The 24570-nt window shown below is 45.9% G+C and overlaps 1 protein-coding gene across 4 annotated transcripts in view; it reads left to right on the forward strand.

The window, feature by feature from the left end:
• The window catches only part of DOCK3 (dedicator of cytokinesis 3), a 2582899-nt gene that overhangs the window by 2479745 nt on the left and 78584 nt on the right, over positions 1-24570 (forward strand). For all 4 annotated transcript variants that reach the window (XM_069644069.1, XM_069644070.1, XM_069644071.1 and 1 more), the window contains one exon: positions 23207-23325. In XM_069644069.1, coding sequence (XP_069500170.1) covers positions 23207-23325 — 119 coding nt within the window. The remainder of the gene's footprint in view (positions 1-23206; positions 23326-24570) is intronic.

Genomic DNA, 24570 nt, shown 5'->3' on the forward strand with positions numbered 1-24570 from the left:
GCTGTTGCAGTAGTCCAGCCTAGAGAGAACCAGGGCTTTGGCGACAGTGATCATCTGAGGGAAATTGACAGTCAGGAATGAGTGAGAGAGGAGAGGAGACTGAGGAGAGCCTGAAAGAGAGCGGAGTGTCATCTGCATAACACTGAAAGTGAGAGGAGAAGGTAGCGATCTGGTGGGTAGACATTGAAGAGCCAGGGTGAGAGGATAGAGCCCTGGTAAACACCACATGTGGAGAGGTGGTAGCGAGTAATAACCCAAGTTAGACCTTGGAGGGTCAGTCCAGGAGGAAGGAGGTCACCACTCCACGGCCTGATCCGCGATGCCCAGGTTCTCACAGAGCCGATTGATCAGGATGGCATGATTGACTGTGTCCAAATCAGAGGAAAGGTCAACAAGGATGCAGACAGAAGGAAGTCTCGAGTCAAGATTAGAGAGCAGATATTCATGGGTGTTCAAGAGACCAGTTTCCATGTCGCTGGCTGCTCTGAAGCCAGACCGATGGTCATGGAGACAACCAAAAGATTCAGTATGGACAGTAAGCTAGGAGATGGCCATCTTTTCCAGTAGTTTGCCAAGGAAAGGAGTGATAGAGATCGAGCATTAGTGTGCCGGACAGGTAGGATCAGCTGAAGGCTTTTGAAGGAGGGGGTGCACAAGGGAGTGTTTGAGGGGAGAGGCAAAAGAGTGATTGAAGAAATCGGCAAAGGCTGGAACGAGGGTATTAATGTGGTCCTTCATGGTTCTGGACAACGCTTTCATAGATCGGACTTGTCTAGAAACATCCTCAGGGGTTGTCAGAGAGAAAGAGGAGAAAGGAGGTGGAGATGGAGAGGCAGCCAGAGGGGGGCTGAGAGAGGTGTAGGGAGAGGAATAGGAGAGCGAGGACACAATATCCTGAGTGTTAGTAGTGAAGTGAGCAGCAGCGCCGTACAGCGGGTCTGGGAGGCGACAGGAGAGGCAGAGACTAGAGAAGGACTGGCCAGCTCCTTGCAGATTTCAAAGAGTTTGGCTGTGGTGTTAGAGGCCGAAGAGACGCAGGCTTGGATGTGGACTCTCTCTTGGACAGGATGGAGAGTCTGTATTGCCTTTGGAGGAGTCGTTAGGCCAGTTTCTTAGAGGATTTGTATTTGTTTATTTATAACGCGCAGACCATCAGGCCCGGGGGCATCAGGGCGCAATTTGTACAGGGTTGCAAGAAAAGAACATACAGGGAGATAAATTACAATAAAAGTATACCAATACAGCATAATAACAATCTTAATAATTACAAATATTTGTATATGCACCCAAAGCCCTCCACTTCCTCTTCCGTTTCAGGGCAGCGAGTTCAGAGTCATACCAAGAGTTGCACGTGGCGTTAGGCGTCAGATGGATTCTCATGACAGGGGCCAGGATGTCTAGAATGCTAGAGATAGAAAGATGCAGGTTAGAGATGGCTGTGTCAGAGTGTAAGTCAGTCACAGAAGTAGGAGGAGCAGAGAAGGTAGAGGCAAATTCATCCACTGACACTCTCTTCAGGGGCCGAATGGCTGAGAAGGTGGGTGGCAGTGCTGGGATGGGCTTTGCCTGGGGGACGGAGAGTTTCAGGTGAGAGAAAAGCAGAAAGTGGTCAGTCCAAGAGAGAGGATTGGTGAGAGGGTTAGAGAGGGGGATGTCTGAGGAGATGAGAACATTCAAGGTGTGTCCTGCTACATGTAACCCATCTTTCTCCAGCATGGGCTCTGGCATGAATTCACATGCTCCTAAATATTCACTGTGCCATGCTGGGAAGCCTCAGGAAAAAAAAACAAGTTTTACTTTAGCCTGGAAACTGCATTTTACTCTATATACAATCACTGTCCTTTGGGTCATACTGCCCCCATCCAATGATACCCGTCTCCCTAAGCTCCATCCCTGATGGCCATCTTCAGTTTTTACTGCACGTTTCAGTGTTGGGAGCCTTGCTCTTCAAGCCTTTTTGATATTTTGTGTATTTTCTATACAATATAGTATTTTTGGGCTGTTTATGTTCCATCGTTTGACCGCATGTTGACTACAGGCAGTGGGATCCATTGCCAGAGAACATCAACTTTCATCGCAGATCTTCGTTTCAAAGTTTTCGAGAGGCCCAAGCTTGGGCCTACTTTGCACCGTCCACCATGTCTGAGGAGAAGAGGTGTCTCTTCAACATATGCGCGCAATGTGGACTGAGAAATGTATATGTTGAAGATCGATATCACAAGTGTTTGTATTGCCTGCATCTGAACCACGATGAGGATGGATGCGAGATTTGTCATGCTTTTTCAAACAAGATTTAAAAAGACTGTTACAGCAGGTTAGCAGCATGGCTCAAGTTTGGCAAGGCCACTGATTCCGTCTGCGGGAGCAGTCATGCTTCATCCAAGACCGGCCGGTTCCATGAGTGAACTCCCTCTGAGAAGAGGTTGAGGTCCTTTGAGGACCCCCCGTCCTGGGGCTTCAAAAGAAGGCCAAGCTCCACGCTATGGGTCCTGCTGGGTTTGTCCCCAGGACGCAGATCACAGTTCAGGAAGGACATGATCACTGTCGCCTTCTACATGCACAGTGAGCCTGCCAGTGAGGGGCCTTCCCTCCAAGAGGAAGTCCTTAACCTCTTTGAAGCTTCATTTACCATCTTTGGACAAGCCTGTAAAGGAGAGGTACTCGGGTGGCTCCTCTCATCCCCCATCAACGACACCATCTGTGACCAAGACAACGACTTTGCCGATGACCGCTTCACCATCCAGGACATCCACTTCATCGACAACCACAATCTCAGAGACAGGAAAGCTTCAGTATCCACCTCGTCGACGACCCCACCCATGACTCCGTCAACAAACATCACGACTTTGTCGAAAGTGGGGCCTAGCAATGAAGGTTGTCTCTATGATCATGACAACAGCAACTCTATGAGTAGCCTTGCCACCACAGTGTACAGCTTCTGCAGCAGCGCCGCCAACAACACTCTACGAGTAACTTTGCCACGCCTTGTGCGGCTTCTGCAGCAGCGCTGCCGACATCCGCTGACACCCCTGTGAAGGTGGCGGTTCTTATTGTCAACCCACTCCCATAGGTGTTGGTGAAGGACAAGGAGTCAGAGAAGGACAGGGAGTGGCTACCACCCTTGGACCCTCCCCCCAGGCACGGGAGAGTGTCCCTGAAGATGCCAAAGAATGCATCAAGGGAGCCTGTGCACATCTACATGAGCTCCGAAGATGACAACTTGCCTGAGGACTACTACTCGGACCACGAGGGGGGTCGTGAGACCATGTCCATAGAAGGGTCTCCTCAGGATGAACCCAGATCATCATTTAACCCAAAGAAGTGCTTCAGCCCGGAGCCATTGCCGTGCCTTCAACCACCTGTGCATTGGGCCTTGACCCCCTGTAATGGAGGAGCCCATGCACACGGATACAGACACTACAGTGACTCATAAAGATGAGTACGATTACTATCTTCAGGCCGACAGAGAGCTGCGGAGAGCTGCTGAGTGCCGACGAGCCCATCAGGGCTTTGCCGCTGGGTGCTGACGAGCCCACCAGGGCTTTGCCCTCGGATGAGGTCGGCTCCTGTCACACCACAATATCGAGGGCCTCGACCCTCTTCAATTTGGTGCTAGAGCAGAAGAAAAAGGAGGGGGTCCTCTACCAGGCAGAAGACTGTTGATTCTTCTGTTGGATGCTGTCTTGGAGGAAGGTTTGGCCTTAATGAAGGCACTGAGTATCGCCCCTCCCAATCGTGATAGGCTGGAGAAGAAGTAAAGGGTTCTGGACTTGGCCCCCAGGTGCTGAAGGTCACAGACTTCTCCTGACTCTGTGGTTTCTGCCACCACCAGGAAGCACTCAGCGAACCCTTTGTCTTCGGCCATGGTACCTCCTGACCAAAAGGGGAAGAAACTGAATTAATTGGGCAAATGCTTAATTTACATTGCAGTCTCTACCATCAAGGATGTTAATGCCCTGGCCATCTTATCCCGCTACGATAGGGAGCTGTGGTATAAGCTCTGACCTCTTTTGGACTTCCTGCCGGAGGACAGGATGGTTGAGGTCCTGGTCCTGGTCCAAGAAGGTGAAGTGGCATCAGATCACAACATCCCGGTGTCTTTGGACATCGCGGATACCGGTTCTGCCAGGTGGGCAACGGGGTGTCCGTTCAATGATAGGGTTGGCTGAAGGCCACCAACTTCAGGGCAGATGTCCTGTAAAAGGTGGTGGAAATGCATTTTGATGGGGACAATATTTTTGCAAGACCGTGGACGAGTTTCTCCAGACAATTAAAACGGAGATGGCACGCTCACTGGGAACATTGCAACAGCCAAGGTCTTTGTCCTTTCGATCCTCAAGATGGAAGTCTGTCAGATCCTCCAAGGGGTATAACACCCCCTATTGTCAACCCTCCCGCTCCATGACTCAGGAGGCCTACAGAGGCCGCTTGCAGGCCTACAGCAGCAGAGGACAGCATTGTCATCAACCGCAGGCCAAGATGCCCAAGCAGGCCTGAACTGGCAGTGGATCCGGGCTTGCACCTGCACACCCCAGTGGGAGGCCGACTAGGGAATTTTGTCAACGAGTGGAAGCCCTTCACCACGGACAAATGAGTGCTGGCCTAGACTTAAGACACCTCAAAAAATACTTGAAATCCCAAAAGTTCAGGATGGTCACGTTGCAGCACATGCTTGGCCAGCTGGAAAAAGGGGATTTCCTGCCAACCTTGGACCTGGAGAATGCCTACGTTCACATATCCATTCATGCAAAACATTGTACGTTCCTGCTCTTCGTGGTCCTGGGGCGGCATTAGCAGTTCAGGGTTCTGCCGTTCGGCCTGAAGTCAGTGCCAAAGTGTTCATGAAGTGTTTGGCTCTAATGGCAGCACATCTAAATGACTGGCTGATACGCTGCCACTCTCACACGCTGGCAACCCAGCACACCGCGGAGACCATTCTCATTCTGACGGATCTCGGATTCTCCATTAACTATCAGAAACTGTGTGGAGCCATTGCAAAACCCTCTGTTCCTGGGTGCCCGCCTCAACACGTTCACAAACCTGACTTCCCCCTCGGAAGAGAGGATGATGGCCATCCTGGGGAAAGTGCAGTGCCTGTCAGCACAGAACGCAACAGTGCAAGCCATCAAGTTGTTGTCGGGCATGATGTCCTCCTGCATTCAGCTCATCCCGTTGTGCAGACTTCAGATAAGAAATCTTCAGGAGTTTCTGGATTCACAGTGGCTGCAGATCACAGGCACTTGGATGGACAAGGTAGCTCTGAACCAGGAGTTCCGACAGGCTCTACGATGGTGTGGTTCCATATACCTCCATTCAAGGCCACAGTCCCCACAGACGCCTCCCTGGATGGGTGGGGGCCCACACGGACAGTCCCGTGCCAGGGGCCTCTGACACCCGGAAGAAAAGAAGCTCCACATCAATATCCTGGAACTCCAAGCAGTCTTCTGGGCCCTCAATTCGATCCTACCTCATCTGAAGGGGAAGGTGGTGTGAATGTTCACAGACAACACCACCACCATGTTCTACATTCGAAAGCAGGGCAGGACAAGCTCTCCTGTGCTTTCCCAGTAGACCCAGGCCATGTGGCACTGGGCCATTCTTCAGGGCATGTTCCTCATACCCTTTCCCCTGGCACACATCAAGAATTCCATTGCAGGCTCGCTCAGAAAGGAGCTGCGGTCCTGCCATGAATGGAAACTTCAGCAAGTATATGTTTCTCATCTCATTAGCAAGTGGGATCGGTCCAAGTGCCAGAGGTTCATCAGCCGGTTCCCTCACACAAGCGGTCTGGGGGACACCTTCTCGTTCCCATTGGTGGGGCTCTTCCTGTACACCTTCCCTTCGATTCCCCTCCTTCTGCTTGTGATCAACCGACTCAGACAATGCCACAGCAGGATGAGAGTCATTGCTCCGGTGTGGCCACGAAATATATGGCACTTGGACCTGCTCCGTCTGTCAGTGGCTCCGTCCATCCATCTAAATACAAGTCCCTGCAAAGTAATTCTTGCTGCCCCTCACTGTGTTGTTGTGTCCCTAGAGTGTGCTGCTGTAACACCTATCTAGTGTGAGGGATAGACAAGAGACTCACCCTATCCTCTCTCACTACTTTTACTAAGTGCTAAAAATGTGCACACGGTTTGGGAGTCGATTATTCTACTTTATTGTTATCGCTTGCAATATGTGTGTCTTATATTTCTCATAAAATACTTGATTTATCCTAATCAAGTGTTTAAAACACAATTCTATTTTTTCAATTGTTCTTCAATATTCCTAAAAAGTGATGTACTGTAGCCAAGCTCACAAAGAGTGTTGTGTGTCTCAGGTCATCACACCTGAACCTTCATCTTGTCGACCGGTTTCAGTGAGTTTGGGAACCTTTCCGCTTTCTTTAGGACATATATAATGACATTAGTTCATCATATTATAATGCAAAGGTAATTAAAAAAGACAGTCTTCTCATTCTTTGTCTTGTTTTCCATGTGTTGGATTTGGGAGAGCGTCACAAGGTTTCTCTGATGGACGTTTTTGTTTCCTTCCACATACCCTAAAAGGGGAAAGTACAAAAGGGGGACACCATAAGTATCTCAAATCTAAAAATCGTGTTTCTTTTTGGCATCTATTTGGTTAGACCACAGAGAACTTTATAAATTCTTACCTGTTTTCATATATTATTTAGCACATTCATTTCTTGTGCATTCTGTTCTGATTTCAATGATGGATTTATAAGTCAGAGATCTAGATTTACTATCTGTCCATTTGTCGTTGACTCATGCTGGATCTCTGGCAGTGAACTGTAAAAGCCCTTACCTGTCTTCATGTAGTGTTTCCCACGCACATTTTGTGTGTAGCCTGTTGTCTGTTCAATATTGTATGAGAGCAACCTGCAAGTTAAAGAACTGTGTTTACTCTCTATCCATTCGTCAGTAAAGGGATGCATATTTTAAAGTTCCCATAGGTTCTTACCTCTTCTTTAATTCATATGCTCTTCGACATTATCATATTCTTCGGCACAGAATTTTCTTTCCCTCTCTGTGAAGATTTTCAGGTTAGTCTTGCCTGAAATGAGAATACTGTGTGTTATGCCCACATCTAGGTATATCGTTGTTTTGGATCTCAAAATTAGTTTCCCAAGTCCCTTATTCCAAAAAGGGGGGTGGGGGGAACTGGTCGATCTTACTCAGAGTGTTTCGCTCTGTGTATGCGCAAAATGCTGCATCTATCCCTATTCGATATTTATTTTCCCATGTCCCTTATTCCCAAAGTAGGGGGGACCACGGGTCAAAATGACTCCAAATATTTTGCTCTGTGTATGCGCACAGCGCTCAGTGGTGTAACACAAAATGTGGGGGGCCCCCTGGGAGCCATGCTGGGGGGGCCCCCCCAACTCAGCAACAAATCACTGGTTGCGCCACACTCTGGGCAGGCATAGATTATCACGCTTGCGCAATACCCACAAACGTGCTGCTGAAGGGATTTGCCGCACACTGCACTAGCAGAACGATATAAATATGTGTTTTAATGCACACACCCTCGCTCCAGCCTTGGCCGATTTCTGTATCCACTCCTCAAGAAGCTGTCTGCCGATCCTGCCTGCTTGGCCAACTATCACCCAATCTCCATCACCCCTTTCCTGGGCAAACTGTTGGAAAAGCTGGCCATCTCCCAGCTTACTCTCCACACGGAATCTGTTGTTTGTGCTCCATGATCTTCAGTCTGGCTTCAGAGCTGCCAGAGTCACAGAAACTACTCTTCTGAACACCTGTGAAGATCTGCTATCTAACCTTGATTCCAGCATTTCTTCTGTCCTCATCCTCCTTGATCTTTCCTCTGCTTTTGACACGGTCAACCACGCCATCCTGATCAATCCTGATCAATCGACTCCATGAGAACCTGGGCCCTTGAGTGGCTGACCTCCTTCCTCTTGGACAGCCCCTCCCAGGTCCAACTTGGTCCCTTTCTCTCTGCTCCATCCTCTCACCCTGGTTTTTCAACCTCTACCTGTCCCCTTTGGCCCACCTGATCTCTACCTTCGCCTCTAACATTCAGTGTTATGCGGCTGACACTCTGCTTTCCTTCAGGCTCCCCTCACACTCCTCTACACTCTCGCTCCTTCCTGACTGTCTATCCGCGATTCAGGATTGGTGTGCCTACAATGATCTCTGCCTTAATGTCAGTAAGATGGAGATCCTTCTCATTTGGACTCCTGCCCCTGCTTTCCCTCTCTCACTCTGGCCACCCGCCTTGGGCCCACTTCCTTCGACATTCTGTGAGGCAAACAACCTTAGTGTCATCTTTGACTCCACTCTCTCTTTCTCTCCTCACATCTCGGGCGTCGCCAGGAAGTCCCACTACCAGCTGCTCCTCCTCAAAGGTACTCTTCCCTTCCTCACTTTCCCCCAGAAGCTCACTGTCTCCAGAGCCTTGGTTCTCTCTAGGCTAGAGTACTGCAACAGCCTCTTCCTCAATCTGCCTTCCACTACTCTCCACCCTCTACAACTAATGCAGAACAGGTTTGCGAGACGTATCCTTGGCCTCAAGCCCAGAGATCTTATCTCTCCAGCCCTGAAATCTCTCCACTGGCTCCCAGTTGCTGCAAGGATCAAGTTCAAGACCCTTTGCATTGTCGACTAGGCTTTCTGGGCCTGGGGCCTACACTACATCCAACACTCTCTTCCAAAATATCTTCCTTCTCAAGCCCTTTCCTCTGAAGGCCTACAACTCGCTAAGGCTTAAACACTTTTCCAGGCTGAGAGTGGGTGGTAGATCTCTCCTGCCGGCGCCTCCCTCTGGAATAGCCTCCATGCCCCTCTCAAACTTGAGCCAGACCACCTGACGTTCCAGAAGCAGATCAAACCTTTCCTCTTCTCTTCTGCTTTCTCTCTCTCCCTCCCCTGCTGGCCTACCTGACCTACCTGTCTGCTGTACCGACTGGTTTCTTGGCTACCCTCAGAGTCTCACTGAGTCCAGAATCTTTCTTGATCAGTCACCCTTGCACTGCCTCTGGGCCTACCACGCACTTAGGGGCTGTAACTGTAACCCTAGAGTTCCTTGTTCTCCTTGCACTACCCAGAGCCGCACTGCCCTGGCTGCACTTACTCGGAGCATTACTACCCTGTTTTTCACTATCCTCTCCCTTGCACTTCCCTCCTCGCTTTCCCCTTGCACTTCTCATTCTTGCATTTGCATGATCTGAATGACACAAGGCCTAGTAAGATTGTTTGTCTTGTCCTCCGTCTATGTTCCCGCCCTTGTCTTGTTGCGCCTAGAAACACTTGTATACAAGCGCGTTATAAATGACTTATATCATATCATTTGATCACAGATGCCCAGAAAAATATACAAAGCCGCAGTAAGAAGCGGCTAGACTGGCAACACCCAAATCGCAGTCTAGCCAGGTAATTCACTTAGCAGGACTTGTTTATCAGAAATGCCCAGTTAAAAAAAATGTCATACCAAACTGAGGAATTACTAGACTGGCTACACCAAAATGCCTCTCTAGCCACTAATACCACATATCATGACTTTTTAGCCTGGACATGGACAGCCTTTATGATTTGTTGCACAATCCCCCCCCCCCGCACAACCCCCTCTTCCTCCCAACCCTACCCCAACCTCCATACTCAGCTCCTGAGCCCAGAATTACCTCCACGTCCCTCTTCCTTGTCCCAGAGCTTACGTATGAGGATCCTTGCCTCATAGGGAAGTACTGGGATGAGGAAAAGTGGGCAAGGAGTAATGATGATTACAGGTAGCTAAGTCAGGCATTACCTCCATGTACCTCATTCCAGTACTTGTGTATAAGGCACTCTGCCTCATACACAAGTACTGTCTCATACACACTGGGACGAGGAAGAATAGGACTAGTAGTAATGAGTAATCAAGGCATTAAACACAGGTATTGGTGCAACACAATTGAGTTGACTGGGATTCAGCACTCCCTCCCCCATCCCCCTGAAATTTTGGGCTATGATGACTCAACCTGGTCGACCTTTAGAGCAGTTGCCAGACATAACAGGACACAGACGTTAAATGGCACCTGGGTTTTGCTGTTAACAAGAGCCCAGCAATTACTAACATAAAGCATTTCACTGTTAGTACCTGCATTCAAATGCCACATTTTTTAGGCAATTGAAATCGTGATGTGGGTGTAATACTTGCATTCGAGGGGAGTGATTGGAAGGGTAGAGAGGCAGCAGGAGACCACTCATTCTCAAAGCAGTCCATAGTGGGTGCTTTCAACCTTAGAGGAGAGAGTGAACTGCTTGTAACATTGAAACTTCACTAGAATAGTTTCATTAAAATGCGTAAAGAAATGAGATGCCCCAAAACAAATAAGTTTGCCCCTCCCTCACTGCCCATGAAGTTAGCGCCTCTCCCAACATTTGAAGGGTTAGCCCCCCAAAATGTAGGTTTTGTTGCGCCCCTGAATGCAAGCACACAAACCATTCAACATATACACACACGCACACCCAGCCATCCTCACATTTAAGTGTGCATTCTTTCACAATACAGGAACACCCAAGCAGCCATCCATACATTTAAGTGTGCATCCTTTCACCATACAGGCACACCCAGGCAGCCACCCATACATTTAAGTGTGCACCCTTTCACCATGCACTCACACACATACACACGTCATGGGGTTGAGGGGAGCCCTAATATTTCCCAAAAAAGTGGGCCTCATTACAACTATGCCGGTCTGAAAACAACAGTGCCAGTAAGCTTTCCAGCACCGTTGCTTCCAGAACGGCATATTACAGCTCTGCGGGCGGTTGCCAGGCAGGTCAGACCAGGCCTGCCAGACGGAAAGGCACCCACCCGCAGAGTTTTCATGGAAGCACCGGCACCGTTATTAACGGTGCCGGTGCTTCCATGGACTCCATTCCCATAGCGTCCAATGGAAATGGGGACTTACCATTTGCCGGCGCCTGACTTCCAGGACCACCGGGCTTGTAATCCCCTCGTGTTCCCGGGAAGTTGGGCACTGGTAAATCATTACGGGTCCGGCGGCAACCTGCCAGTAGCACCGGCATGGTTACCGCTAAACCCATAATGAGGCCCATTGCTTCTTTTTGAAGTCACTCTGACTTCATAAAGAAATTATTTCCGTTAAGGACCGAACCATAACAGCAATAATTTCTTTGGCAAGACAGAGTGACTTCAAAAATAAACTATTTATTTTGTAAGTCATAGGATTCCCTCCACCCCATGACATGGAGGCCTCCAGCCTAGGGTCTTCCATGCCATGGGGGGTGGAGCCCTCGGACTTCAAAAAGAACATTTCTTTTTGTAGTCACTGCCTTCATAAAGAAATTATTTCTTTTACAGAAATCATTTCTTTATGAATGCAGAGTGAAATGATTCTTTTGAAAAAAAATATTTTTCTTTTTTTTTCCTCCAGAGGGGTCCCCTCTCAGTACATGTGCTGGCGGGGCCCCCTGCACCACAGGGGCTGCGGGGCCTCTGTTACGCCAGTGACAGCGCTAAGTCTATCGGAGCCGGTCGCATCATTTTTTTTACGTTTGTGTCGTCTATTAGGTTTTTGTTTTTTCAAATCTAAGTGCAAATGCGATACTTTGGTCCTCTGTGTGTTTCTCTGTTTGTCTCTCTGTTTATTTGTCATTGATCCAATTCTATTGACTCATATGTATGTTGTAGTTCACTCTGGGCATTTAGACCTGGACGTTTCTAGGTAATGTCGTTCCATGTCGTGAAGTCCCTTATATCGCGCTTGATGTTACTCAAATGAAGTTCAGGTTTCAAATGTTCCATGAATCCCTCTATATTAGGTGTGAATTAAGTTCTAATTATTCGTAACAGTGGCAACAACAACTCACACGTACAGATTTGTGCGCGTCATGACTACTCCCAAGGTGTTCTGGGTACTGTAGTTCCAATGTTCTTTAGAGTCTAAAGTGGCGAATCATGTATGTGTTCTGATTCATACCGTGCATTTAAACATTTCTGGGTGATCTATTTCTATCTCGTATTATTCCCTATGTCACACTTGATGTTTCTCAAATAAGATTTAGATTTTGAACGTTCCATTTTTCCCTCTGTATCAAGTGTGGATTGGATTCTGGTTATTCCAACTCACACGTACGGATTCATGCTCATCATAACTGTTCCCCAGAAGTTCTGGATAATATAGTTCCACTGTTCTTTAGAGCCTATGATGGTATAGTTGGGAGACCGAATCAAATTCGTTTATGTGTGCCCTTCTAGTATTTATTCTTAATGACCCTCCCATCATGACTGCTGATGTGCTAATAGTCATTGATTGTACAGTATTTAATTATACCACTGGATCATTTATACAGAGGTTACCTTTCCCAAACTCATATGTCCTCATTCAATTGGGGTATTATATTTTTCCTCTCTAGTTCTGTTGTTATTTGAGTAACCCTATTTTCGAGCTTTTCTTACGCCGCCGAGCAAGACGAGGCACAACCTAGTCTGATTGTGATTTTATAGTGTGGCTAGGGTTTGTCAACAGATTTCTTCATTCAGGCCTTCTCAATGGCTTTTAACTCTGTATATCCACATCTGTTTTCTTCTGAGTAGCAAAGCTCCCATATTCCCACCTCTCTTTGGGACCACTACTTTCTCCAGTATCGTCCAGCTAACGTCATTCTCTGAGTGGTTTTTCTGTGTGAAATGGTCGACAAGTGGAACTGTTATACGTCTGGTTCTGATATTGGACCTGTGTTCACATATTCGTATTCTAATGGCTCTTGTTGTCATTCCAATAAATATCTTGTTACATGGACATTTAATGAGATACACTACATTTGTAGTATTACAATTTGTGAGCGATCCGTGCACCCATGATGTCTTCCAACCTATGTCAATCGTAGTAGTACGTTTTGTGGTATGACATACTGATCATTCTCCACATGGAGTGTGTCCAGTTGCTCTTGGTAAATTCCATAATGTGTGCTGGTTATCAGACTCTTTGCTTCTTTCCTCATATGTGTGTTCCAACACATCTCTGATGTTTTTCCTTCGCTTGATCGCAAAAAGTGGGGGCTTCAAATTGGTGTCTCCTACGATGAGGATATGCCATAATTTTCTTACTTCCTTCTTGTTGCGATTGACCCAGTGGTCCCAGTGAGTGGCTAAACACGGCTGTTATTTGCATTTGAAAGGATATCATGATTTTTTCATTGTGAAGATTAACATGTTACTTGAATTAAATTTGTTAGCTGGTTACACAACCCGTAATCTTTTTTTAAGAGCATGAAGGAAGCACGTTGCTGTTTAGTAGTATACTGTAATGTGTTCTGGTTTATTAGGAGGGCTTTACTGTTTGCTCTGATGTATTTGGTCCATTAGAACTCTACACAACTGCTGTAGCATTGATCCTGATATAGCTATCACCCTGTGTCAGTGGCGTACATGACATTTATGACTCTTTACACCGCCCCGCAAAGTGGGGCGTTACCTATTTGTAGCAAGGAGGTGTTCAGGAGAAGCACACATCAGCCTGCTACAGAACAATGGTTTCCTTCACTTACTAGGAAGTTTTTTGGGAAATGTACTAGCGTTTTGTTTACGCCTTGGACACCTATGAACAGTTTTTTCACTGTATTTTAGATGTAATTATGTGTTTGTTCAGTTCTATGGTTATTATGAATTGTTATGCAGATAATAACACTTAAATATTTTGCAAAAGAAAAAGCATCAGCGAATTAATAATAAAAAGCTGATAGTTTCAAAAACTAAGTGACATGTGTTCATTAGCAGCAAATGTTTGTTTCTAATGATGGTTGCCCCATGAGGATGGGCTTCCAAAAGGGTTTAAACCAGTTTGCATTTAAATGTCTTTGCATGTTCATGAATCATAGAGGGTAGGACAATCCCCCAGTTATAGATTTACAGAACAATGTTAAACAGAGCATGTTTTCAATTGCTTTTCATTATGTGTCTGTTTTCGGTTTGGGGGACGACAATAGGAACACATTTCCCATGTGTACTGGTGCCGGTTGGAGGGTGGCTTACTGACTGAGGAACACAAAGGGCAGCCCAACAGGAGGCTATATGTAGCCCAGGGTAGACCAATACTACTATAACCCAAATCATAGTTTTCACCGGGAGGCCCTTTTTGCTTGTTTTACCATCACCCCTACTTTATCAGTCTCCATTTTTCAACCAATTTCTGGATGATGCAGTGGATTTACAGCTCCGTCATTCCTGTCTCCTCATCACTGGTGATTTTAATTTAAAGTGTAATGATCGCCTTGATCGAAAAATCCAGAGATCTGTTCAATCTGTGAGCAAACGTGCCCTTCCTCAGCTCATATCTGGTGAAACTCACCACTGGGGCAACACTCTCGATATAATTTTCCCTGCCATTACTGACTTTGTGGTTTTTCCTGCCTTCCCCACTGTCTGGTCTGACCATTATCTCATCCCTTTTTCTTGGGACCTCTTTTCTCCCTTGCTCACAGTTCGCACCCCACCTTGTTCTCGACGCAATTGGCGTTTGGTCTCTCATGAGACAATATCCAATTGCATTCCATTCTCTCACTCCACTTAAGCCGAAAGTTTGCACTTCGCAGCCATGGTACTCATCACAACTCTGTGTACTTCACTTGGTCTGCAGACAAAGAGAACGCAAGTGGTGTAGGAAGTATGACCAGGACGACAGGTCCTCATTCTGTTCTGAATTATCACACTACCATAAAGCTATATATACTGCCAAAAGTCTTTATTTCTCTGAACGTATTGAGAAGTCTATCAATACACCTAAAGACCTGTTTAAGGTTGTATGCTCTCTATCTTCCACTCCTGTGGAACCCATACTTCCTTCCAGTCACTCTCCCTTTCTCTCTCCACCTACTTTATTGAGAAAATTGTCAAAATTCGGGCTACGATCAGCGCTTCGGTTTCTTCTTTCTCGGCCACGCTGCGGTCGCTCAAACCCCTGTCCCTACATCACGTTGAGACTCTTTTCCTGTCTTCACTACCACTGAAATAGCATTAGCTGTTCTCAAATTAAAATGTACCTCCCCTATTGACCCTTCCCATTAGCTATTGTGAAAGACATTTTGCCTGCTATTTGCCCATTGCTCACTTCCGCTATTAATAACTCTCTTTCCTCTTAATCGCTCTTTGGTGGTCCCACTTTTTAAAAAAAAAGCACACTTTATGCTGCGGTTTCCTGCAACTATCACCCCTTTTCTTTGCTGCCCATTCTAATGTAACTTCTGGAAACTTTAATTGGCCTACTTCTTAGGTCTTTTCTTCAAAATTCCTCTTTCCTTCACTCAGCTCAGTACAGCTTCCACCCCGGGCAGGGCATAGAAGGCATGTTTGTCTTGGTGGTCCATGACCTTACTATGCTCTATGATCAAGGTGGGGTCAGAGCCTTATTGCTCCTTGACCTTTCCACCGCTTTTGAAACCATTGACCACACGATTTTACTTGCTCGCCTCGCCCTGGCGGTATCTCTGGCACTGATCTTTCTTGGTTTTCTTCCTTTCTGTGAGATAGAACTCAGTCCCTTTCTCTGCCCCCTTTCTGCCCCCAACCGTCCTCACTTTATTATGCTGTTCCCCAAATCTCTGCCCTCTCCCCTGCTTTGTTTAATGCCTATATACAACGCTGATCAAGCTCATCTCCACCCATGCCCGCAGTGGTTATTCCTATGCCGATGACACCCAAATCCTGGTTCAATTGGATCTCATCATTCACGATACTGCCACCAGATTTCAGGGTTGTCTTGAAGTCGTGGTTGAATAGTTGTCATCCAACTGGCTTAAGCTGAACGGTGAGAAAACTGAGGTGTTGGGTCCCCCTTCTGCTACAGAATATCGGGCATCAAATGTTTGCCCCCCTAGTCTTGGTCCCTGCCATTCTCCTGTTTCTCCTGTGAGGAATTTGGGCATAGAAATATCCTCCTCCCTTTCCGACGACCTCGGAATTGGCGCTATTTGTCAAAGAGGTTTCTTCCAGCTTAAAACCTTGTGCAAAATCTCAATGCCGTGCGCCAGTTGTTTCCTCCCTCGACTATGGGTTATGGTCTACTTTTGGCACAGGGTGCTTATCTTTTACACCGCTTGCAAGTGTTGCAAAATACGGCTGCCAGAGTCACCACCTCTACATCTAGGCACCTCTACATCTAGGCACTCCCATATCTCTCCTGTGCATCACCATCTTCACTGGCTCCCGGTGGCTAAGCAAGTGCATTTTAAATCGCTTTGCTTGGTCCACCGGGCTTATTATGGTGATGGCGCAGAATACCTGCGGGCTAAATTTTGCCTGTTTATTCCTGCACGCACCCTCTGCTCGGCTGAGGCCTGTTTGATTTCTGTATCTCGCTTCAGACTGTCTCGCCCTGGCAGCTTCTTTTCGGTGGCTGCCACCCTGCTTTGGAACTCCATTCCTCAAACATTGCGAGCCACTAGTGCATCTTAAATTTCGCTGGTTATTGAAAACGTATCTTTTTTAATATAATTCCTTTTGCCCTTTCTTACATCAGACAGCACCATGCAGCCTTTACTGGTGACCCACCGTGCCCTCAACAAGTAATACGGAAAAAGAAATGCTGTTTGTGGGTTAGTAACACAGACAACTGGTCACAGCCCTTGAGTTTTTCAAAGGCACACTTATTGAAAAGGGCCGCATAAGGCACATATGCCACCAGTCTGCAAAAATAACATTTTTGGAAGTTGTATAGGGCAGTGAAACAACAGCTGCCACTAAGCAGACAAAAATATATTTAACTAATGTAGGGCTGTACCAAATAGTGAATGTACTATTCAACTGAATACCGATTAGTTTGTCCAAGTATCCGGCCTGAGCCGAATAGTCTTTTTTTAAACCCCTGTTGCAAAAGTACGGGGTCTGTGAGGGCAAGGTCCGGCGACACCAGCCTGCAACCAACAATTGCGGGATCGCCTGGTCTTCCCCTGGTGGTCCCCGATGCTGCTTTTTTTAAAATTACCTGGGGGTGCCGCTGGGGAAGGCCTGGTGACCCCTCCCAGCGACCCCCAAAGCTCCATTTTTTTCATAATAAGCGGAGGGCCACCAGGCCAATGCCTGATTCACCCCCCCCCCCCTAGCTACAATTGGGGGTGGGGGTAATGAGGCTTTGCCCTTCCGGCCCCTTATGCTGCTTTGTTTTTAAAAAAATGCAGCAACAGGAACTGCCAGGCCAAACCCCAGTGACCCCTTAGCAACAGGGGCATGGGTGAAGGGGGGGTCTTACCTTACAGCATTGGTTCTGGAGCAGGCTGCAGCAGCCAATAAGGACAGACCTTACTTGGCTGCTGCAGGTTGACTCTGCTTTCTAGGATTGGCTATCTCTCTCTCAAACACAGAGAGATATAGATAATCTTTAAAATTGGACTAGACCTTCGGATTTAAGTGAGTATTTTGGCTGAATACTCACTTGAAGCCTAAATTCTGAGAAAAAAAAACGACTAATGTGGCAGCAATAGTGAGAGGAGAAGAAAGGAGGGACAGACTACAGTGGATTGGAAAGAGGTGGGTGAAAAGGAATACAAAAGGGATTGGAGAGTTTTTAATATGAACTAAATTGCATAGTGCTATTGAAAACGATTGAAAAGTTAGAAAAGAGGCTAGTGGTATTATTAAGTAGTGCATGCTGATGAGACAGTGGAACAGGTAGTAAAATGGACAATGGCAGGAGGGTGAGGGTGGAATGGTGGAGCCTATGAATGGGCGCATAAGTACTAGTAGATGGGGAATTAGATATTAGGGTGGACCATTTGGCGCGATACGAGGCAAAGGTTTGCCTATTATTTGTGATACAGAATTCACTCTTGAGACCAGTGACTCACGTTATTTCTCATGTGTTAAGGCCAGCATTGACAAGTATTGGAACGGCAGAGGCATGCAGACAGTTGGGCTCATTACGAGTTTGGCATTGCAGGAACAAAATGGAGGTAATTCCGTTTACCTCCATTTTTTCAGCACCGCCAAACTACAAGTTTTCTCCTAAACTTTGCCTCACAAAATCGGTGATATTACCATCCAGTAATACCGTCAGAGGTAATAACGGAGACTCGCGATTTTTCAATTAAAAATATTGCTATTTTTCACTGTCTCCCGCCTAAAATAATTAAATCCCCAAGACAATCGTATGTGGACATTAATGTCTCCTGCTTTCTTTGGCTTTCAGGTCCACTCTTCCATCCACCTGATTAGCTGAGCTTCCTTCGATGGGTGCGAACAGTGTTTATCCAATTGGAAGAAGCGTTTTTTTCAGAAATGAATGTGTAAACACTGCCTGGTCCAGGATGCGCTAACACATTGCTTACTTCCGTACTCCATTATCTCTTACCTTGTCATGTTACCGGTGCACGCTGAGAGGTCATTAATGTCTCTCATAGCAGTGCGACTCCCTCCTGCGGTTATCGGCAAACGATGCACGGCTCAGATTAATTCCCGCATATCCTTCATTTGAACACGGGAAAGGGTGCTCAGCCAATCAGGTGGTGGGAATAGCGGACAAGAATATAGTATGTCCCGCTCGTTCTTTCCAGCCACCCAAGCAACTTCCCTGGGTGGCGCTATCTTGGAATGAGGGGAGGCAACAGGGGCCCTGCCCCCACTTACCTGCTGAACGGGAGCTTTGTGCTCCGATCCCAGTGCTCCTTCCACCCGTGGCCGCCATGGAAATGTTGAAGAGAATAAGTCCCCTTTTCTATGGCAATGGCCATATTTTCTCTTCTTCTCAGGAATTGGGTTCACGCAATAACACTTCCAAGGGGGTAAAAATGATTTGCATCCCAGGCAAACCCCAGGCTGCAAATAGCAATCACGCCTGGTCCGTGGGTCGTACAGGCCGGTAATGGGCCACAGTCCCGGCAGAGGGTTGATGGGCCATTACTGACCATGTACGCCCCCAAGCAGGGGGGTAATTGCGTCATTATGAAACAGTGTTCCCTTGTTGCTTATGTAATTATCAGACTAATAATATGGATTTGTAGAGTGTTTCTAAATACCAAACCTAGCTCAGAAGTGGCAGAGTACTGTAAAATAGAGGGGCAAAGTAAAATAATCAAATATAGTTAGTACATGGGGGCAGGGAAAGTAGGGACGACGGTCCTACCAGACTGCCAGGCAGCCTAATAATGGGACGTTCTATGATGGGTATATTGCTGATTTCGGTGATGAAGTGCAGGTGTGAGGGAGCCATCAAGATGTGGGTTGGGATAGTATGTCAGGCTCTAAACGCCTAGCAAACAAAGCCGTGTTGTTTGTTTCTTTTCGTGCATTTCTAAATTTCCAAACGGGTGATGTTAACACTTCTTGTGTTGCGCTGGGCTGCAAAGATGGCGGATTTATCAACCACTTAGGTTGATTCTTTTTTCATTAGTGCCTCATACATAATGCAGGCTATGTTCATTGTAATTTGGGCCTGTAGTGGCAGTCTGGACAGTGTCTTAAGGAAAGATGTGTTGTAGCTGAATGGCATGCTGAATGGGTTTCATTGGGACCAGGCCACCAGTGACGTGGATGTTGCAACCACCCTGATGGGAGAGCATAAGAGCATGGACGATGGTCCTGAACATAGGTTTGAAAAACGGGCAGGCTATTTCACAGAAGAGGAGGTGGGTATGCAGGTATGAAATGTATAAAGGGTAAACCTAGCTGCAAGGCAAGGTAGTACTGCACAAAGTCAACAATCCTTGGGGCGGGGGTTCCAAATGGAATACAGGAGTAGCAGAGGAGCCAGCGGGGTAGACCCACAAGGGAAGGGAAGGTGGGACTTTAAAGGGGATAATAGAGTTGAGTGGTGCAATAAGCAATTGGCAAAATGTTCCTTGTAAAGTAGGGTCTTCAGGTTCTCTATGATTTGTAGGATGGAGTGACCAGTCTTCTCTTAATTGGTACTTTTGCCAGAGGCAGGAAGCATAGCAGGAATATACCAATTGCCAGTTGTCTTGATCTTGGAGTTCTTTGTTTTCTGCCTGGTGATGTAGTGGCTTCTGATCATGTAATGACCTTCAGATTTGGTGAGATTCTCTGCAAAGTAGAGTGGAGTTTTGGCTCAGACTGCTTTGTAGTTGATGCAGGCAGTCTTAACAATAATGGTCACTTTAAGGCATAGCCAGTGTGATTTGAGCTTTCCTGGAGATCTGAGCCTTGAAGAAGAGGTTAAGCATCAATGGTTATGCCAGGTGAATTGGAACTGTGAGAAAGTTGGATCTGTCGTGCTTCATTTCAGATAGGAACTGTTGGCCTTTTGCTTGGTTGGTTGCAGTGGCGTTGAGGATGGATACAGCATTCATGTAGTATAACTTTAGGTAAGCATTTGACAATCTTCTCACTATTCAGGCAAGTCAGATATTTAGATAGAAGATGTCAGTGCAGTTGACCTTCAGGTAGGATGGTGGGTCATTTAGGTACCAGTGTAGCTTGATGCCACAGTTAGTTAATGGGTCCATGTCGAGATTAAAAATGAATAGGGAGAAGGTGGACACCGGTGACACTGAAAGTAGTGGGTCGTCAGAGTGATCTGTTGTGTCCCATCGGATAAGCAAATGTCTGATTGCCAAGAAGGTTGCAAACCATCAGATGAGAGCTTCATCAAAGCCCATGCTGTAAGTCAGTATTTGATAAGTATCTGGAAAAAATCATCAATAGTTTTTGCACTATATCTTGGATGGAGTCCAGGATGATAGGCATAAAGGAGGATGTGTTCTGCTATACTCTTGCTTTTCCGCTACTGTTTTTCTATGAATTTGCCAATGATAATGAAATGAAGACAACTTGTTTTATTGACGTTAAGTCGGTCAACTTCAGCCCCAAGCCATCCAGTATCACTCATCCAACAGAGCCAAAAAACTCTCCTGGAAACTTCTTACCTCTCCGCTGTGGCTTGCGTAAAGCTGCACTGCTTTGGAAAAGCACCACCTCTACCCACCTTACAACACTTTCAATGCTACATTCTTCCTTTAATTCATTGCAAAACAATCATACTTTTCTGAACTTACACTTTCTCTATCTCACCACCTGCATCGTCTCTATCATCTCATGCACAATATTCTTTTCCCTAAAGCCCCTGATCCTTCTGCTTTCTTCTCCCTTTCTTCTTCTGATTTCGCTAACTACTTCACACCTTAAGTAGCTAATCTGTGACAAGCTTTTACTCCTACTCCTTGTTCCTTTTCTTCTCCTCCTTCTGTTTCATCACTGTACTCTCTTTCATCGTTCTCTCCACTTACGGATCTTGACTCTTCTGCTCTCTAAACACATGTTCATCAAACAGCTTCTCCCTCTGAACCTCTTTCTTCTTCTCTTATTTTCCAAGTATATCCCCATCTTCTTCCCTATCTTACTTCTCTCATTAACTCTTCCTTTCTACACTCTTGCTTCCACACTGCTTTCAAGCATGCGCTTATTCTCCTAATTCTCAAAAAACTTTCTCTTGATCTTCATTCCCTGGCTAACTTTCGTCCTATTTGCCTCTTACCTTTTCTCTCTAAAATTATTGAATGGGCTGCTTATTCCCAGGTAGCCCGTTATCTGAGTGTTTATTCTCTTCTTCCCCCCTCTTCTCTTTCTGGTTTTTGCCCATCTCACTCCACCAACAGCACTTTATGTTTATAATTCTCTACTCACTGCTCACCACTGAGCTTTCGTCTGAGCGTTTGACACTGTGGATCACTCCCTTCTTATCTCCTCTCTTTCCACTTTGCATATTTCGGGGTGTGTTCCCAAATGGTTCCGCTCTTATCTTTCGCAATGCACTTATTCTGTTACTTGGGCTGGACACTCTTCTTCTTCACTTCCCCTTCTGTATGGGGTCCCTCAAGGTTTGGTACGTGTTCCTTTTCTTTTCTATCTCTACACTGCTCCTCCTTCTGCTCTTATCTCCTCTTCCAACCTTTCCTTTCATCTTTATGCTGATGACACACAGCTCTTTCTTTTTCTTCTTTTGATTCTGTCCTACATTCTGCTGTTTCTAACTGTCCTTTAGCTGTTCAGAACTGTATGTCTTCTCTCTTACTACATCTTAATCCCTCAAAGACTGAGGCTCTGTTCTTTCCCTCTTCCATTATTTCTCCCATCCTTTCTTCTCCCTCTCTTTCCTTTCCTCCATCCACTCCTTCCTTTTCTCCACCAGCGCGCAACTTGGGCGTTATCTTTGATGATCCTTCTCTTTTTTTTCTCTACATATCGTTTCTATCACTCGTTCTTGCCGCTATCCTCCGTTTGACATTTGTCATGCTCGTGCTTATCTCTCTTTTCACAACAATAAACTGCTTTTTTTTCTCTTGTCTTTTCTCAGATCAACTACTATTCATCGTTTTTACTTGGTCTCCCTGGTTGTAATCGTTTCCCTCTTCGTTCCATTTTTAACTCTTCTGTCTGCCTCTGTTTTCTTTACCCCCTCGTTGCCCTATTACTTCTTCTTTACTTTCCATTGCACTACTTCCCTTTGAATTCCGTCTTTTGTATCACTTTCTGTTGATTGTTTTTAAGTGCAGCCACGGTTCGGCCCCCCCTTAACTTTCTTCCTTACTTTCGTTCTATGTCCCTTCACGCCCTTGCGATCTCCGAATCTATTTCTGAGGACTGTTCCTAAGCCACCTTGTGCTTCGCCCCGTTTCCGCTCATTTTCTCTTTCAGCTCCTACGCACTGGAAAGCCCTCCCTCTCTCACTTCGCTCCTCCTCATATCTTTGCATTTTCCAAACTAATCTCAAACTCCACCTTGCGTGTTTAGTTCTTTCAAAGTAAAGACAAAATGTTCTTTGTTTCGCTGTTGATGTAAATTTGTATTCATTTTTTACATTTTGATTGTACTGTTTTTTGGATTATTTTATTAGACAGCACCTTTGGCAAAAGCCGCTTTATAAATGTAATAAAATACAAATACAAATACTTTGCATGACAATGTGTCTGACAATGTTCATCAAATGGTAAAAGAAAGATATCAAGTTTCCGCTGGTCTCTGGATGCCTTATCTATGAGCGATTATCTGACCATGAGTGTTTGGAAAAGCATTCCAATCCACTTGAAAGATGGACTCAGTCAGGTGTGTTTTTTTTCCAGTTCACACCCCTTAAATAAAATGAGCTTTAAAAAATGAATCCTTGGATTTTATATCGAAGCAAATGAGTGACATACCTAGGGTGAGATGGGTGAACAGGTTCTACTGATACAAGGGTCAGACTGAGATCACCACATTTGTCTTCCCATTAATAGAGTTTATTTCTTGTGTCTAGGTTCTCCCTCTTTGCCTGATAAATATCGCCACGCTCGAGAGATGGTCATGCTATTGCCGGCCCACCGTGAACGGCCTAGCAGTGCGATGTATCCCGCTGCAATTATGGAAAATGGACAGGTACTGGTTGAAAGCTGCATGGGCTGAAATAACAGAATGGTGGGAAAATGATGCAATAGGGTGGGCTTTGTTTCTGTAATTCACTCATATGAGAGGTGATCTTTGTGATAACATGAGCCTGAATCTCTCAGAAGGCATGCACCTATTCTGGGATATTGTTCTGTGTAGGTGTATTAAAGTGAACCTGTGTTAGTGTGAGAGTATGCCCACACGATGGCAATGTGAAGCTGACCATGTCTCTGGGCACGGGAGCACGAGTTTGCGTATGTCTCATAACAAGTGGCCATGCACACATGATAGCTATGGTTTGTGGTGATATGATCCTCTGTACGACAGCACGTGAGCATACCTACATTATGTGTATGACTGATGACGTGAGCACAGCACATGATACTTATGAATACATGATAATGTGAGCCTCTATATGTTTAAAAACACGTGGGTCAAAATACACAATAGGTATGCCTATGTGATAGTGTGAGTTAGTATATATGTAATGACATGTTGATCTATCTGTGTGATAGTTTTGCATGTGTGCATTTCTAGTAACACGTGGCCATGCCTAGATGATGGGTATGACTGTGTGATAATGTGTGCTGGTGTATGTCTCATAACATTTGGGCACATCTACATAGAATGTGTGGTGCCACAAATCCGGTGTATGTGTAAAAACAAATGGGTATGCTTACATGATTGGTATAACTGTGTGATACCTTGAGCATCCATACGTCTAATAACAGATGGTCATGTCTACCTGATTTTATATCTGTGTGGTAACATGAGCCAGTTTCTGTCTAATAATACCCAGGTGAAAACGTTCCTCCATGTCTTCACTGCACTACAATGTTTGATCTTACCAACATTTGCTCAAGTTCTGATGCCTCTCTGTAATCTAGCTTTGTTTTGCAAGACGCTTATTTTCAAAATCGGTTTCCCAAGTGTGATCATATTGTGGCAGTTATGTGCACAGGTCATTCAGCAACTATACAATCTTGTCTTAGTCCAATCACATGAGCCCTTTATTTCCTGATTGCATGATCTGATCTCTTTACAATTATGTTTTCCTGTTTCAGTTTTATGACTTGAGCCAAAATAATATTGGTGATTTGTGCAATTCCTTCCACTTCTCTAGCCCAAGCACAGTGCTAATGGCTTCCTCATTCCCACGGATTCCTCATCTATGATATCCTATTGACAGCACTGCTGTTCTTCAGAAACATTTCAGCCACCACGTGGCGCAGCTCC

This window comes from Ambystoma mexicanum, chromosome 2p (assembly GCF_040938575.1).
Source record: "Ambystoma mexicanum isolate Mex_15411 chromosome 2p, UKY_AmexF1_1, whole genome shotgun sequence".
Classification (NCBI taxonomy): domain Eukaryota; kingdom Metazoa; phylum Chordata; class Amphibia; order Caudata; family Ambystomatidae; genus Ambystoma; species Ambystoma mexicanum.